The sequence below is a fragment of the Larus michahellis genome, chromosome Z, assembly GCF_964199755.1.
Source record: "Larus michahellis chromosome Z, bLarMic1.1, whole genome shotgun sequence".
In the NCBI taxonomy this organism is placed as follows: domain Eukaryota; kingdom Metazoa; phylum Chordata; class Aves; order Charadriiformes; family Laridae; genus Larus; species Larus michahellis.
The window spans coordinates 87442759-87459005 of record NC_133930.1 but is presented as its reverse complement, the minus strand read 5'-3'; the positions used below and the strand labels follow the sequence as shown (position 1 = coordinate 87459005).

General features: G+C 42.7%; 1 protein-coding gene across 2 annotated transcripts in view; it reads right to left on the bottom strand.

The window, feature by feature from the left end:
* The window catches only part of ZCCHC7 (zinc finger CCHC-type containing 7), a 116064-nt gene that overhangs the window by 30987 nt on the left and 68830 nt on the right, over positions 1-16247 (bottom strand). For both annotated transcript variants that reach the window (XM_074570586.1, XM_074570587.1), the window contains 3 exons: positions 6453-6496; positions 5162-5287; positions 4103-4273 (listed from right to left, as the gene is read on the bottom strand). In XM_074570586.1, coding sequence (XP_074426687.1) covers positions 4103-4273; positions 5162-5287; positions 6453-6496 — 341 coding nt within the window. The remainder of the gene's footprint in view (positions 1-4102; positions 4274-5161; positions 5288-6452; positions 6497-16247) is intronic.

Below are 16247 nucleotides of genomic sequence, written 5' to 3'. Positions count from 1 at the left end.
TCTGAGAAGTGGGATTTCCTTTACAAAAGCAATCTTGAATCCTCCCATGTATATCATATTTATATATCTATTCCAACACGCCGCTGCTATTGCATTTTCTGGTAACTTGCTTGGTGTGCACATCAGGCTGGCAGGTCTGGTTGCCCAGCTTTCCCTGGGACCCGTTTAAAGAATTGTCATTGTATTTGCCACTCAGTTACCAATCAGACACAAAGCAAAAGATAACACACTGCCGTCACAGACGTGGCCATTTCACCTTCCAGCCCCTCTACAGCTTTGGGTAATCGTTGTCCAGTTCTGGTAATGAATTAGTATTCATAGGTTAGTAGTAACCCTAACATTCTCTTCCATTTCAGAGAGATTCTCTGATGATTCCCTCCACAAAGTAAGATTTCAGTGTGGGAATGTCCCCGGTTTCTTCCACTATGAACGCTAGGTGCCAAAAAAATATTTTTAAGTTGTTAGCGATGGCCTTATCTTGGCTGAACGTTCCTTTCATACCTTGATCATCATCATGTCTTGTTGGCCTTACGTGCTTCTTGCTCTGATGTGAAGAAAGATTTACTGTTGGTTTTGATTCCTTTGCAAAGTGCCCCTTAAACTCTTTTTTACCCTCAATTCTGCACTTTCACGTTTAATCCACCAGAGTTTACGATCCTTTCTGTTTTCTTCATTTGCATACAGACACCAGGTTTTGAAAGGATACCCTCTCGCTTTTTGTAACTTCTCTGACCCTGCTGCGCAGCCTCACCACCTCCCTTTCGCTCTCTGCAGTTCTGCTGTCCCGTCTTTCTTTCCAAGGACAGGGCAGAGGAGACCCTGCTCTTACGCTCCAGCACTCACTGCACAAGTATCCACATGCCTGTCATGCAGAAGTGCAGGAGAACTGCCTGAAAGTTTCAAAGACAACCCTTTCTGATTTAAAGTGGACCTAAATGAGCAGAAAAAATACATGTTGTGATGTTCCTGATAATCTACACAACTTAGGTAGGAGTTAAATTGTGGGATGACAGAGGACTTCTATGATTCTATGACTCATAATTCTTTACAGAAAATGAAATTACTTTATGAGAACTAGCTTCATAAAATGTGTGAAAAGAAAATTGCTTTATGAGAACTGCCTTCATAAAATGTGTAAAATAGAAAAGGTGGCAAGAGACGCAAAGAAAAGATACTTAAGATTACAGCTCTAACTGCTTACCAGAAAGGGGTGCAGAAACACGCTGTTCACGTTCTTTAAAGTAATGGTACTGTGCACACATCAGCTATAAGCGAAAGTACAGCTAGAAGAGGAAGATCGAATTTAAATTTTTAACATTCAAATATCAAAATAAATACTAAGCTCCCAAATGTGCTGGGCTTCATTTGCATATCCCACAGATCATCGTCTGTGGTGAGCCTGTAACAGACTCTCAGTTCCCTTCCCTGACTCCTCGCGTTTGTGCCGTCCCCAGCAGGAGCAGAACGGACACACCAGCAGCGCGCTGCACAGACCTTCTCCCCAGAAAGCACACGAAGGGGAGTCTCTCCTGTCTGACTGCTAAAATATGGGGTCAAACACTGGAACACAGTTATTCCACGATTCTGCAATATGGGACTGAATGTAATGACAGAAGTTATGGCACACAAGCTTTACCAGGTAGAAGAGTTATTCAGATTAACTTCTGTATTCAGGGAAAGGAAGGGTAACGCCTTCTCAGGATCTTCCTCATTCTTTGACCAAATGGATGAAGCTAAGGTAGGGAGGACACATTTAGAAATAGATTCAAATATTTCAGAATTTCAAAAAAACCCAGCGTTTAGGGGAATCGAACAGGCTTATTTGGAAGACAAACATTTAAGCCATATCTTTAGATAGAAAATAAAGTAGGAATGTAAGCTGATGTTATCATAGATTGCCTTTTATCCTCACATTTTTGTGTTTAACTTGAGGGAAAAAGAAGTATAAAAGGTTGATTGCTATGTACAAGACTGAATTTCTGGGACATGTAAAACCATAATAATATTACACAAAGTTAAAAAAAAGATAAAACTATGTTTAATCCACTTCAATTTTCATCTGTGTTTTATTTTAGTAGACCCTATCAAACTCAAAGGCCTTCAAACTACTTCTGTGTTCCTCTTTAGTCCTCACAGCATAACTGCCGCTGCTACCGACAAGCCGCAGGGCGATTAAAGAAAGGACACATCAAGTCTTCTACCTGTGTTCATGAAATATGAGGACAAATCTTCATGTTACAGTCATACCGGAACCTTCTACTAACCTGAATTGTGTCCTACTGCAAAGTCGTTACCTTTATCTAGTTTATATTTTTGAAATTCAATTCAGCACTATCTGTGTATCTATATGAGAAGTACTTCCATTAAAGACTATCTGGGAAGGTCTTGGGAGACCAGGAAGGTTCTGGCATAAAGCCTCTCTCCATCTTTCTTATAGCTACTAACTGTCACTAGCAGTATTAACAGCTTTGGGCAGGCTGTCAAGAGCAAACCAGTTTCTACTTGTTTCAAAATGCATTCAGGAGAATTGAAGAAATATTTTTAAGAAAGGAGATCATGCACTGAAGAGTGTGTTTCCATCATGGTACTGTTTAAATGATAGAAGATTTGAGAAAAAAGTCTCAGCCAAATGAAGTCCATGACCTTACCTCCCACCTAGTCTTTAGTGCAGAGAACACCCTGTATCGGGATGACCTTTTACACACCTCAGTACCCCTACAGTACTCGAACATTTTTAATACTTCCATACACTTTTGTGCCAAAGTTACTCATTCGCTTATCCAACCAACTTTGAATGCTCAGTAAAATCTAATATCAGAATGCATCTATTTTATGGGGCCTCCATCTCCCTGTAAAATAAATGGAAACCCGTCTCCCATTGTGCTGCTTAACCTGAAACAAGCAGCCAAGCATCTGGTGGGAAATAAACCGAACATTCAGTCTTTTAGAAGACGAAGGGAGCGCTTCCATATTCCCGTTGGACAGAACCATTTGTACTGTGAATACAGATGCAGGCTTGCTAACACCTCTGCAAGGCCGTTTTGTTAGGTACGGTATGGAGATAATTATTTCCACTAAATACTTTCTTTTCTACAGTGTTCATGACACAGAGGCAGCGTAACATAATATGAATGAGGAATCCGAGTGATTGGCAACAGGACCGGAGTGTCCACCCAACCTGTAGAGCTACGCTGGTGTAAGTAGAGACAGTTGGGTTTTGAACGACAGTAGTGAAGATAGAAAACATCAGTGTGGTTCTCCTGGGATTAAGACAACACATCAGTATGTTCCAGACATTAACTGTTTCTATCAATATTTTTCTCGTAACAATAAACAATTTTGCAACTGTTCGACTACTTTACAAACTCTCTCATAGTACGTATGTGATGGGCCTGTCCATAGGGATACAGAAGTAGAGAGACAACTAATTCCATCATTATCTTTCTTCTTGCATGTTCATAAATAATAGAGGACTCCACTGAAAAGCAGGCAGAAACTAAGCTAAGGCACGTGAATGTGACTGCAGACCTGCTTCCTTATGAGCTAATGTCAGCTAAAATTTTTATTCACCTATACTTCAATAAGAAATAAAATGTATCATTTCCATTTTGTTCCTAAAGTACATTTGCAATGTAAAATGTAGCACGGTTATCAATGCCTCTCAAAACCATTTAGACATTAGTTTAAATTTTTGATAATATTTTCATTGATAAATATGTGATCATAGTGAAAAAAACACATATCTGGAACTCTTGGAACATCACAGTTATTTTTTACCTCTTGCTGGCATGCTTGCAACATACCACGTCTGCTAATTTCAGCCTCCGTACACGCTCAGTTCAACACAAATGAGGATGTTTTCACCACCCTAACTAAACTGGACAAAAATAAACTAAAGAGTGAGTGTTTACAATGCTCCAGTTCCAACCACTCTTCATGAAAACTGTGATACTGATTATGACTGACAACAATATTTTCATATGCTTATGCAAATACGCAACATATAAAATTAAAGAAAATGTTAAAAGACTGTGTTGTAAACTCAGGTCTGACAGATACAAAACCGGTAATGACTGAGCTCTTTGCCACGGGCAGTACTCACATCAGCATAATGCCCCTTCATGTCGCAGCGATTGCAGTGTTTATTCCAATAGGCTCTCTCGAGGCATTCCCTGAAATAGTGGCCAGGCAAACAGCAGTTCAAACAAAAACGTGCTGGGCAACTGTTTTGTAGATGGCCTCTTCCTGCACACAGGCAGCAAGGGGGAACTTTCTGTGGAGAAATAAGAAAGGAATTATGTCAAGTGAGAATGTTTCAAAAGAGTACAGAAAAGAAAAAACACAAAAGATGAAATGAAGTGACCCCAAATAAATGTCTACTGCTTACTAGGAATTGCAGAGATTATAAACACAATAAAAGCAATGACCTCCACAAAACAGACAGGTAATTTTATATAGTAAAGTGGTGGGTTGACCCTGGCTGGACACCAGGTGCCCACCCATCCGCTCTATCACTCCCCTCCTCAACAGGACGGGGATGGGAAAAATGGGGAGAAAATAAGACAGAAAAAACTCATGGGTCAAGATAAAAGTAGTTTAGTAAAGCTAAAGCCAGGGCCACATGTGGAAGCAAAGAAAACAAAACATTGATTCTCTCTTCCCCAGCAGCAGACGATGCCCAGCCAGTTCCTGGGAGGCAGGGCTTCAGCGGGTGTAGCGGTTGCTCCGGAAGACAAACGTTGTAGTAATGATTGCTGCCCTTACCCCCCGCTCCTTTCTCTTAGTTTTTCTGGCTGAGCAGACGCCATACGACAAGGAATATCCCTTTGGGCAGCTTGGGTGAGCTGCCCCGGCTGTGTCTCTTCCCAGGATCTTGCCCGCTGGGGCCTGCGGGTGAGGGGGATGTTGGGTAGCAGCCACAACTCTGGCGTGTCACCAACACCTTTCTAGCTGCCAGCGCTGTGGGGACAATCAACTCCATCTCAGCCAGACCCACTACAAGTAAATTGATCTTGTGCGAGCTGTCCTTCAACCTGCAACAACCTTTCCATGTAATAATAAACCACGGACGCGATGCTTTTAATGGCAAGCACAAGTACTAGAGTACTAGAGTACTAGAAACAACAGCTGCAGCTACCAGTAATTTAAGTGTTGCATTTACCTTTGGAGTAGGACAGTTCTTGGACAAATGACCTCGTCTACTGCAGTTTTTACAGGTCACATTTTTATCAGCTGTGTAGTACCGCATACCGCTATGCCTCACACTTGCGTAGTTGGAGATCTGTGCCTGGGGAGACAAGAAGAGAAAAATGTATTTATCATTTGGGATTCTGTGGTTTAGTGTTTGTTAGAACCGGAAATTTGAAAAGGTCACTGCTGGTAGTGTTCAGTTAAAAATCTAACTTTTTACAAGTACAATTTACACATCCTGATTTGTGCTGGATCATTCTGTTATGGAGAAACCTGCTTTGTCTACAAGACGAGTATTGCCTTGTTCAAATTTTCACTTCGGGTCATTTTTTTTTTGCTGTTTAAAATTGCAGTTATGAAGTTTTGCTTTCCCTTGATGAGTCAAGACACTTTTACTCACTATGCTATTTCATGATGAACTGGAATTTTTCCCAGAATACAAATATAACTAGCATTAATTGCAAATGCAAGTTACACATTCCCTTGCACACATTAAGGCAACCTTCTTGGACAACATACAATGCTATACAAGTCTAGACCAAATCTGCAATTTGCAATTGTAAAGAAAGATTTAAAAAGGAAAAGGAAGAAAAAAGAGAAGCTGGAAACAACTCTTTCTCTCCCAGTGACCTCACATATACTTTCTGTGTAGGCAGACCAAATTGAAAATCCTGTCTTCAACTTTTTAAAAAACAAAATAAAATTCTGGACAAGTGAACGGAAGAGTTACAAAAATACCACTTCTCTTAAGGGAAAGAGTTTGTTCATGTCACCTGATTATGTAAACTTTACTGAACCATGGCAGGAGAAATCGAAGGAGTCGGACCTCACAGCTGAAGCTCCTCCTGGACGCCACAGCACCTTGCCCAAGTGCTCCAGGTTACAGCCCAACCACACCAACTCCCGAGCCGAGTCCAGACTCTGGAGCCAACCACACACCAACGGCTTGTGGTGCCGCCGGTGGGAACGGGACGTAGCTGCCACAGAACAATTACTGGGACAGAAGAGGCAAGTTCCTCCTCGCGGGGTCTGTGGAGGAGCTCTGGCTGCTGGCAACCTCTTCCCGCTCCGCTTGTCTGCCCGCCCAACAATGAACCTCATCCTACGGCACGAGAGCTCAGCCTTCGCCTGCCTCTGGGAGGACACTGCTGAGGATGCCACCCAAAAACTACAGATCGATTTTTCAATCCCATTTATCTTGCTCTGCTTGTTGATAAACATAAAAATAAAGAATTATGGAACAATTTGGTTGTTTGTGTTACCTCTAAGTCTTTATTACAGATGGACCAGTCCACACCAACTTCTCCTGAAAAACAGAAATAAAATTAATTATATTTAATTTATTTTAATATTTTTCTATAATATATTCAACAATATGATTACTGCACTTATTGAAACTGATAACAGACTTTGAATGCACCAAAGCGGAGAAACTAGTTCTATCTTCAGTAAAGGAAAACCATCAACCTGCTTGGCACCAAACTGGTTCACCTTGGAATCAGCCCACGTCCAACTATCGGGTGGACTTTATTTGACACCACCCTCTTGCTCTGCCCCCAGAGTATAAATTCAGGCGAGGATTTGATTTCTTCAGAGGCAGGGACTCCAAAGCCTCCAGTCCCGGCCATTTGAATAATCTCTGCCTGCACTCGCAGGGATGCCCAGCTCAAGTCCAGAGGTTGCCAGAGTGGGAGCACATGGAACAGGTCGCTAACGCACAACACAAAATACACTTTTCCTCCTTACGATTTCGCAAAATCTGTGTCTTCAGCACTGCTTTCTGACTGCTGCATGCCAAAATGACTTTATGCACAACCACAGCAACTAAGACTGTAAGCTAAGTAACAGGGTTTGGTAATGTGCAATAAATCAGGATGACACACTAAATTATTAACTGTCACACCATAACCTTCTCACACACAGCCTTTGGGCTGGCAGAAGTAAAAAGAAAACATCAAAAAGGAAATAAAAGGCAATAAGCTAAAAGAATAGGGATGCAGTTACAGCTGTTTAAAAATTCTGCATGTCAACAGTGTTTACTTCTCTCCCTGTGCAAAGACAGCTGCACCACCACGGCATCTTTTTCATCATTAAGGGAGGATTCATGTCAACAGAGGTGTTCACCTTACCTATGCTTTTACAGTAACCATTACAACTTGTGCGTAAATTAATCCTGTATGTTTGCAGACTTTTTAATGCAAAGTGCTTCATCCCGCTCCCAGTCCAAACCCAAAGCATCTACGTGTGTTATTAACACAAATCACAACATCAAGATTCACAAACAGTAAAAAAAAAACAATAAAAATTTATCCAACTGATTTTGATTGTACTATTCATTTCCAACAAAAGGCAGATGACTAGAAATTAAAATTATACCAATCTGTAATATCATGCCGAACCCTTCATTTACTGAAAAAGTCAATAATTTCAGCTGAAGTGTGTAATGCAATATCTGGTACAAGGTATGTCACTCAAACATACAAAGGGCGCTTCAGAGCATAATACCTGCTTGCCGCTGCTCTTCATCCAAAAGTCGGGGTGATTACTATCTGCTCCAATCTCAACGGCACTCTGAAATATTTTTATTTTCAGCACTCACTAATGCCAGCGATGCTAATGACCATCACAGGGACATCAGTAATGAATTAGCTGGCCCATTTGCGAAGGGATTTGAGTCATGCGTCGCACCCAAGCCGTGGTTCTGGCACAGCCAGAGCTCAAACGCAAGTACCCACCGGATCCTTCACCCTGGGATCCTCCAGACACGAAGCGACCACCACCACCCCGCGGGGACAGGAGGGACCGCGCCGCCTCAGCTCCTCTCTGGAAGCGAGTCCTGGGTATGCCCAGGGGAAAATCAGGCCCTTTGGTGTCTAGCAGTTAAAAGCAAAGAAACGCACTGACATATTTGAGTGCATTATTTATTACTTGGAACCCTGTTAAGGAAATTCATTCATAAAGAAAAAAGATATTTGTAATTCAAAACTCTGCTCTGGCAATCAGTACCGAGCGCCGTGTTTCATAGAAAAGCTCATGCAGAATGGCTGACAGGCTACAGATCAAAATAACCGGCAAATTAACTCCTGTTAATCATCAGGCATGTCCTTCCTGAGGACAAACCAACTAAGTTTCTCTTCTTCACTGTCAAAATCCCCCGCTTCAAGGGGAAAACCATGATACAATGATTCAGATATTCCTAATACTAGAAACTAAAACTGCTCAAAGTAGAAAATAAATACAAGAGCTTTAATGCTGACTGAAATAATACAACAAAATCTCTCATTATTAAATCCGTTTGGTGACCTAAAAGTTAAGTGTAATTCACACCACAATGTGTAAGGCTTTGTTTTTACTCACTATAAATTCTTCAGACTGAAGTACGCAGGAAGAGCTATGCTTCAGCAAACAACTTGAAATCTGGCTTTGGAGACACACGGGAAAATCTGCAACGATTTTTCTCATTGACCACAGCACTTTGCCTGGTGCTAAATCTTGAAATAAACCACAAAACTCTGCTCAGGTTGGCAAACGCCTCCCCTGCCCCCCTTTTAGTTTGGTTATTTGGGCGAATGAGCTTGTCCGACGGGCACCTGCAGCCCCGGGTAGCTCGGGCTGCTCCGAGGGGCTTCCTGGCCACCCACCGCCCTGCCATCGGCTGCTGGAGGCTCCTCTGGAGCCACGGGCACTTCCCAAGGCCGGCCCGGGCACGGTCAAAAGCTTTCCACCCTCATCTCAGACACACACCCCCGAGGGTGAATTTCTGCCTTAAGGAAGCAGGCTATGAGAACTTCATCGTTACTCTTCACAGCACCTTAAGAAAAGAGACGTTAAAAAAACTTCAGATATTCTCTGTCAAGACTTCTCTCTGCTCCTGTGAAGAAGCTGCACGCACAAAACTTACATTACTGACAGGGTCCTGTGAGTTTTCACACTGTATTAATAAAATCCTCCCAGAACATCTTTCACAAATCCGTGCTTTTATTCTTTCTCATCTTCATTTGTTAAAAGCAATCTCCTTTTTAAGATTATGTTAATTTCTACTCTTCAGCTAAAAAAATACACCTGACTTTGCCATATGAACGTCATGTATTTATACTTTGAAAAAATTGTTTTGTCAAATTGCAGAAGAGGGAAGAAGAGAAGGGAAATCAGAAGCCAGAAAAAATGACAGACAGGATGCAAAATGTATACTGTTTAGATGAAAATGGAAGCTCTGCGCAAGGTTCTTCTTTTATAACGTGTTACACTTTGGCTGTCCCGTGCCCCTGTACAATAGGATGAATTGTAAGCAACAGCTTTGCTTTTATTTAAAGAAAAAATTTTGAAAGATCATTGAGATTCACACGTATCCCTCCACCAGCATGAAAATGTAAATTTCCAAGCAGCGCTCATGGAGAAGCCAGATTTAGGACCACTGTTCAATGTGCATTCAAGCCTTCCCTCTTTCATCCCAGAAAGGGAGAGGAGGGGAGGAGGGAGGACGAGGACCAGCAGTCAAAACCCGAAATTGCCCGGAGGAACAATCCGTTTCCACAGAACAAAAAACTGCCTTAGAATAAACAATAACCTGTTCAGAAGATTTCTTTATCGGTGGCACCAGCAGGACCCCGGCGGCCGAGCCGGGCACAGCCGGGCACCGATTCTGACCCAGCAAAAGTTGCACTTTTATTTCGCTCGTGGGAGCTGGGGAAACACGTCCCTGTCCTTTGTGCAAGTTCATCCCGCCCTGCGAAGGTTTGGTTTGTTACCCCATTTAACAGCAGAGAGAAGCTGCAGAGCCTGGACATTCAGCTTTGAAAATAAAACACTAAATTTTCTAAAAGGGCAAGGCAAGTGGTGCCCCTTCCCCAGTTGTATTTTGTTTAGTTTACTTTATGATCAGTTCACTGAAACAGGCTGCTTCAAGCTGTGACAATACGATACGTGGCCTGAAGGGCAAATATGTTTCAAAGCTGGGCTTTAAAAATTGGATTTTGACTGCTAATTAATATAGCACATTACAGAATAGAGAACCCTAATTACATTCTACTGTAAGACCTCTGTGGCAAGGATTGTTCCAGACATCTCTCTGAACAACATTTAGCGTGTCAGGACACAGCTTCCGGCTGCTACTGGAGCAACGAGTAAGATTTTAAAATGGTAAGTCTTGAACCCCTAAAGATGATCTAGATCTGTAAGAATTTCATGTTGTGACATTTTACATAGATCTGAAAGTTCCTGTTTATGTTTGAACCAAAGTGATTCGAGTCTTACTGTAACGTAATTTGCTATAACGAGTGCCGTGTTTTTTGTGTTCAAGTAGCCCTCGTTCCAAAAAACAAGGGATGGAAGTGTGAAGTGACAACAACCACGCAGCGTCCCAGAGCAGAAATCAAGACCCTCTCCCTACATCAGACCTTGCAGAGCACGGGAATGTGGGTTTCTGTGCACCAGGTCGCACTGCACACCCTCCTCTTCCAGGAAGGGGTGTTCGGGTACCCATAGATGTATGTGTACATGGCTGTGTGTATATACATGCACACACACGTATGTCACCAGAGGCGTCTGCAGTAGACGACGCCTGCTCTAATGCCCACCGCGCCTGGCTGTGGCTGAAGGGGCGCGTGTTCTGCCCGACGCTGCTGCGGGCGCGCGCGGCTCCGGCACTGCGTGGGGGAGGGCGTGGGTCTGCGCCGCTGTCCCACCGCTCCTTCCACCGCCTGCGGGTCCCAGCCACGGCCCGGGGACCAGCGCGGACCCACCTCGCGCGTTGTGGGCTTCTCCATCTCCAGCTCCATCCCAGCACCCACGTCTCCCCACGCGGCAGCCACGGCGGAGTGAGCCCTCTGCCCATCACCCATCATTCGAATTAACCCCCACACAGGAGGAATGGCATCGACTGCGGTGTTTTTCTTAGACACTTTTAGGGATTCCTCAACTTTGCTTTGATGCGGAAAAGGTGATTTACTTAAAAACAATGGATTACATGTCAATATTTCTGTAAGGCAACTTTAAAAGAGATCCATAAACTCACAGAGAAATCAGCGGGTGTAACCATTGATGGAAGCTCAATTTGAGAAATTTCCTCATAGCAAGGAAAGACCCTCCTGCCTCTCCCCTTGATATTGAAAATAAATAAATAATTAAAAAAAAAAAAATATATATACGCACAGTAATATGTATATTTTTTGCCAGTGAGAAAATACCAGTAATACTTTATTTTTAGCAACCTTTATCTGATCCAGCATCATGTTTTTGAAAAGCATCACAAAATTGGAAGGACGACAGTGAAAAAACAACAAAACTCAACCCATTTTGAAATGAATTAAAATGTAAGAAGTTGACTGAAGCATAGGCATTGTTGGCCAAAAGCATATCAGAGTTTAAAAAGAACAAAAACACACCTCAGAACAGTCCTGCATAAGTGGAAAAAAAACCCAAAAAACAACCAAGAGCTATTAAAGTAACTTTAAGCAAACTTAAGCAGCCATTACCCATGGGAGAAGAGTTAACCGTCACTGCCAGAGAAGAAAAGTCTGACGGTTGGGGGCTACGACATGGTACTTATAATCCCCAGGCAGCGTGTTCGGCGGGGGCCCGCGGCAGGGCCGGAGCTGCAGTTTTCCAGAAGACTCAAAGGTCACGAAGTTTTAACACATGTGAATTAGGAGTATTAAACCAAGCAGAGTTGTGCGCTTTTCATTTATTTACAGCAGACATCAAGAAATATGAAAATCACCCAGGTGTTAGCACACACTGCCTCTTCTTATCGAACATCAGGATCCCATATTGCTTTTCATCCACGTCTCTCCTTTCTGCATAGCCAAACTGCTGCACAACTTCTCTAACAAAAAATCCTGCGCCTTCTTCCAAGTGTACGCCCGTTCTCGTCTACCTCAGCCCCGAGGACTCCTACAGCTGTGTATGGGCAGGATGTTTCACACACTAACTGAGAATAAAAATGTGCAGTGAATAAAGCAAAAGTCAAGTCTGTAAATCATATTCTTGGGGAATATGTGTACTATAAAATTGCTAAAACGCACAGACACATGTTAAAACACAAATACGTAGTGTGCCTTTTCTATTATGCAAGTACGCATAATTTTCTGTCTGTTTTTTGTCTCATGCTATAAACACTGCTTCCTTTAGTCTTGACCACTGCTAGTAATGTTAATTCACAAAACTCAGTGGCTCATGATTTTCAAAGCTTAGCGCAACATTTGCAGAACAAAGTAGTTTTTTCTCTCTTTTTGGTGGGTACAAGTATGGGGACCACAGGAACAGTTAAATTCATGGCATGGTTGGTCTACCACACAGTCGGGGGAATTCTTTAAATAGAGCCTGTCACTCTCTTTGCCCATCAATGGGATTTCCTTCTCAAACTGCTGATTCGTTCAGGTACACAACAGAGGAAATTTCAGTTAACCTTTGTTTCACCCCGGGGAAAAATCTGTCTGAAAAGTATAAAATGAATAGATTAAAAAAAAAAAGGGAAAAAAAGAAAGAAAAGCTGCAGGGTTATTCTTCCTAGTGTTCACAGCAGTCAAAGTTAAACAGAGAAAAGGAGGCAAACATGAACATTTTATTCCCACCAGAGAATAAGGTATAATATATGATTTAGAAATTCCATTGTCTATACTGTGATTTCTAATTTAGAGAAGGAAAGACTGAACACACATCTATTGTTCTCATCGGGTGCATCAAGAATTCACTTTTTGACTATTTCCTATATGACTGAAAGAGGAATAATAGGTTAGTCTGAAGAGAAAGCTTTTTTAGCTATTTGATTAAGTTGTCTTAAATACCTTTTAGATTCCAGCAATCCTTGGTGAAGAAAAAAATAATAAATGCTAACTCAGAATTACATGTGAAAAAATGCACACGGACAGTCATAAAATAATGGGAAGTCTCAGGATAGATTACTGCCAAAAATGGCCTTAGACTGTTCTAAGTTACTAATTTAAAAAATATATTTTGAGATGCAATTATAATTTCAAAGTAGGAATAATAATTTTCATTTTCTAGTGTCATTCATCTGACAACACAGCTGTAGTGTTCACTCCGGTGTGCAGCTGCATGTTGCTGTAACCCCCCTCATCCGACCTTTGCGGGCTCCGGCAGCACGGCCGAGGTCCGGCAACGGGAGATGGGAAGGTCTGCGCACCTTCAGCTCCACTGGAAGTGAGATTCTGAAAGTTCTGATGGGAGCAATAGAATGACAAAAATTGATTCTGTAGTACAGACTTCAGCAGCACTGAGACCATTTCTGCGTTTAAGTGATTGTTATTGTGCAGCAGATTTTATCGGTGGCGACACAGAACGTCATCGGCGGAGGTCATAGGGGAAGCCCGATGCTTTGGCAGCTGTGTAACTATGCAGAGTCTTCATTTCCTAATCAGCCTCTGAAGAGCAGAATTTACTGTTGCTATCAATATTAGCTATTAGAGTCCGTAAGCCTAACCAATGCATATACTTTGTTTCGATGATTTGCACAGATTCCTTCATACAGTCGTCTAAAATGGTACGCAATTAACGGCTAAGCCTGGAGCCTGAAGAGTCCTATTCCTTCACTTCTCAAGTATCACTTAATGGAAAATCTACTGCTGTGTCTTGGGAATACATTTTGGCAATATATTGCATCTTTTTCCACCAATGCAGAATGAAGGGGATATAAATACAAAAGAGGAAACAAAGTCCATGGAGCCTTGTTCTACTGAGGCTTGTGGTGTCTGACCTGGCAAAGTCACTAGGCCTATAAGATGCCGCGTAACAGACGTGCCACCAACACTGTGTTTCTCCCCACAATGGAGAGGAATCCAGATTTAAAGCTTCCATATTTTAATGCTTCAACTGAATCACAAACCTAAAACATCAACCTTCAGCTGTGTCCTAGAAATATAGCATGGCTGTCTTGACGCTGCCACTAGGATGAAACGTGGAACTAAGAACACTGATGCAGATGAATATCTGAAACTTGTAAAGCTTAAATGGGGGCTCTTACTTGCCTCTACTTTTGCCGTGAAATTCCAAAAATCTTGAACTCAGAACAAAAAAATCACATTTCAACACAGGCTGTCAGTCTTTGGGTATGGGCTAGAATTTTGGTTCAACTTTTCTTCATGCTGATGACCTCTCCCCATGGGCAAAGGCAAGCTAAATCATCCCAGTTCTGATGATTCCTTCTCACCCTCAGGGTCAGACCAGGCTCCTGCATAGTGACATGGGAGAAGAACAGCTCTTGGAGCTCGGGAAGAACCACCATGGGGTGCCCGGGATGGGGCAGGCCCAGGGTGGCGACGCTGGAACTGCTCTGAAGGTGGCAGTTCTCACTGCTCGCGTGTTCTTTTCCTGGGAGCATTCAAATGAACTCTGCAGTGACTGAAGTATCTCTAGAGAACAAAATACAGCAACAAATAGACAGCGTGGCTCCATTCTGATTTGGCACCTTTGCTGTCATCAACAAAAGCAATTTATAAATTAACACTACCACGCTTAGAACGTGGCTATAGCTTTTCAAGTTTTTTAAGTACTACGCATCCCATGGTACCTTCACAGGTGTGAAGGAGGAAAACTCTCTACACTTCTACAGACACAGCTGGAAACATGCACACCCTCGTACTAAGGGGTAGCACTACCCACAAGGTTGACAGGTATCAAAGTTAGCACAGAGCTTGATCAAACGTGATCAAGAGCTGCCTGAAATGATGCTGGAACAGAATGCGAGAGAGGCGTTCACACTGTGGTTACCTCCAGATAAAAGGAGTCCCAAAACGCCTGATGAAAACCAGGATGCAGGAGATTGCGTTACCCTGAGAGCAGGACTAAAGTTTGAGCTAAAGCTGTTAGGGGGACCTGGAATGGGTGAAATCCTGTTGGATATATCCCTGTTCCTCTTTTCGATCTTCCTGAGGATTATAGCAAAGATGGAATAGGAAATACATGCAAGAGGCTCCTGAAAAATATTCATGCTGAAAGGAATACTTCTACAGCTCAGGAATAGAAATTAACATCACTCCATGGATTTCCCATAGATCAAAAGGTCTATCCAAGGAAACCTCCCCATTTGCCAGGAGGAACACAAACAGCACCCTGGGCACTACGGTGCCCCTCCACATCCAGTCTTCTTCAAACTCGCACTTGCTGGGAACGGGAAGACATGAGACGTGATCCACCAACATGGAACTCTTAAGAGCAAGGGGTAACGGCGCACTGATGCAGCTGAGGATGTGTGACAGCATGTAGTTATTTTATGGGAAGAAAAGTCAGGTGTGAACACTCTGCTCTAATTTTGGTCTTTCTGGGCTTTTATGACCTTATTATTACCACCCAGGCAGATTCTTCAGTCCGCATCTGAACGCAGCACCACAAACACCACAGGGAGAGGCCAGACGATCTCAACGCCTCCTTCATGGTTTATGAGCCACGGAGCCAGATCAGGACGGTGTGGTGGCTCTTCTGAGAGTCACTGTCATGGCAGATCATCGTTTGTCCTGGCAAAGATGATACACTGCTCTCCATCAGCTGTGAAGCTCTGTAGACACCTCGAACATAAAAGCATCAAACAGCATTAACATGCTGTGGAGACCTTGGGATTCATCCTTCTTGAGAATGACCTTATGTTGGGCTCTGAGGGGCAGCGACTGAAATGCAGCAAAGAATTCAAAAGAACACACCACCTTCCTTTTCCATTTCAGTCTTCGTTTTTGGCATGCTTTATTCCACACGACGAAGACATCCTTTTCTTGGGAGCAGAAAACAACTAGGATGGACAACTTCTCAACATCATTCTTCTCCTTGCAACAGAAAACATGGAGTTTTCCAGAAGCACACAATTTCCATACTAGAGGCACAATCCTAAGGTGATGAAAAACGAAGCGGCCCTGATGAAGAACTACTAATTCTCACTGGCTAGAACAGTTTTGTCTCTGCAACATGGACGGCCACAGCAGAAAAGATGTTACTGTCTTTCCTCCTTTTCCCAAAGAAAAGAGAAAGTGGGGAAAGGGAAATGGGGTCTCTATTCATAATCAGCAAATAACAGTTCTCAATGAGATAATTCAATTTTTGCTTATTGAAAA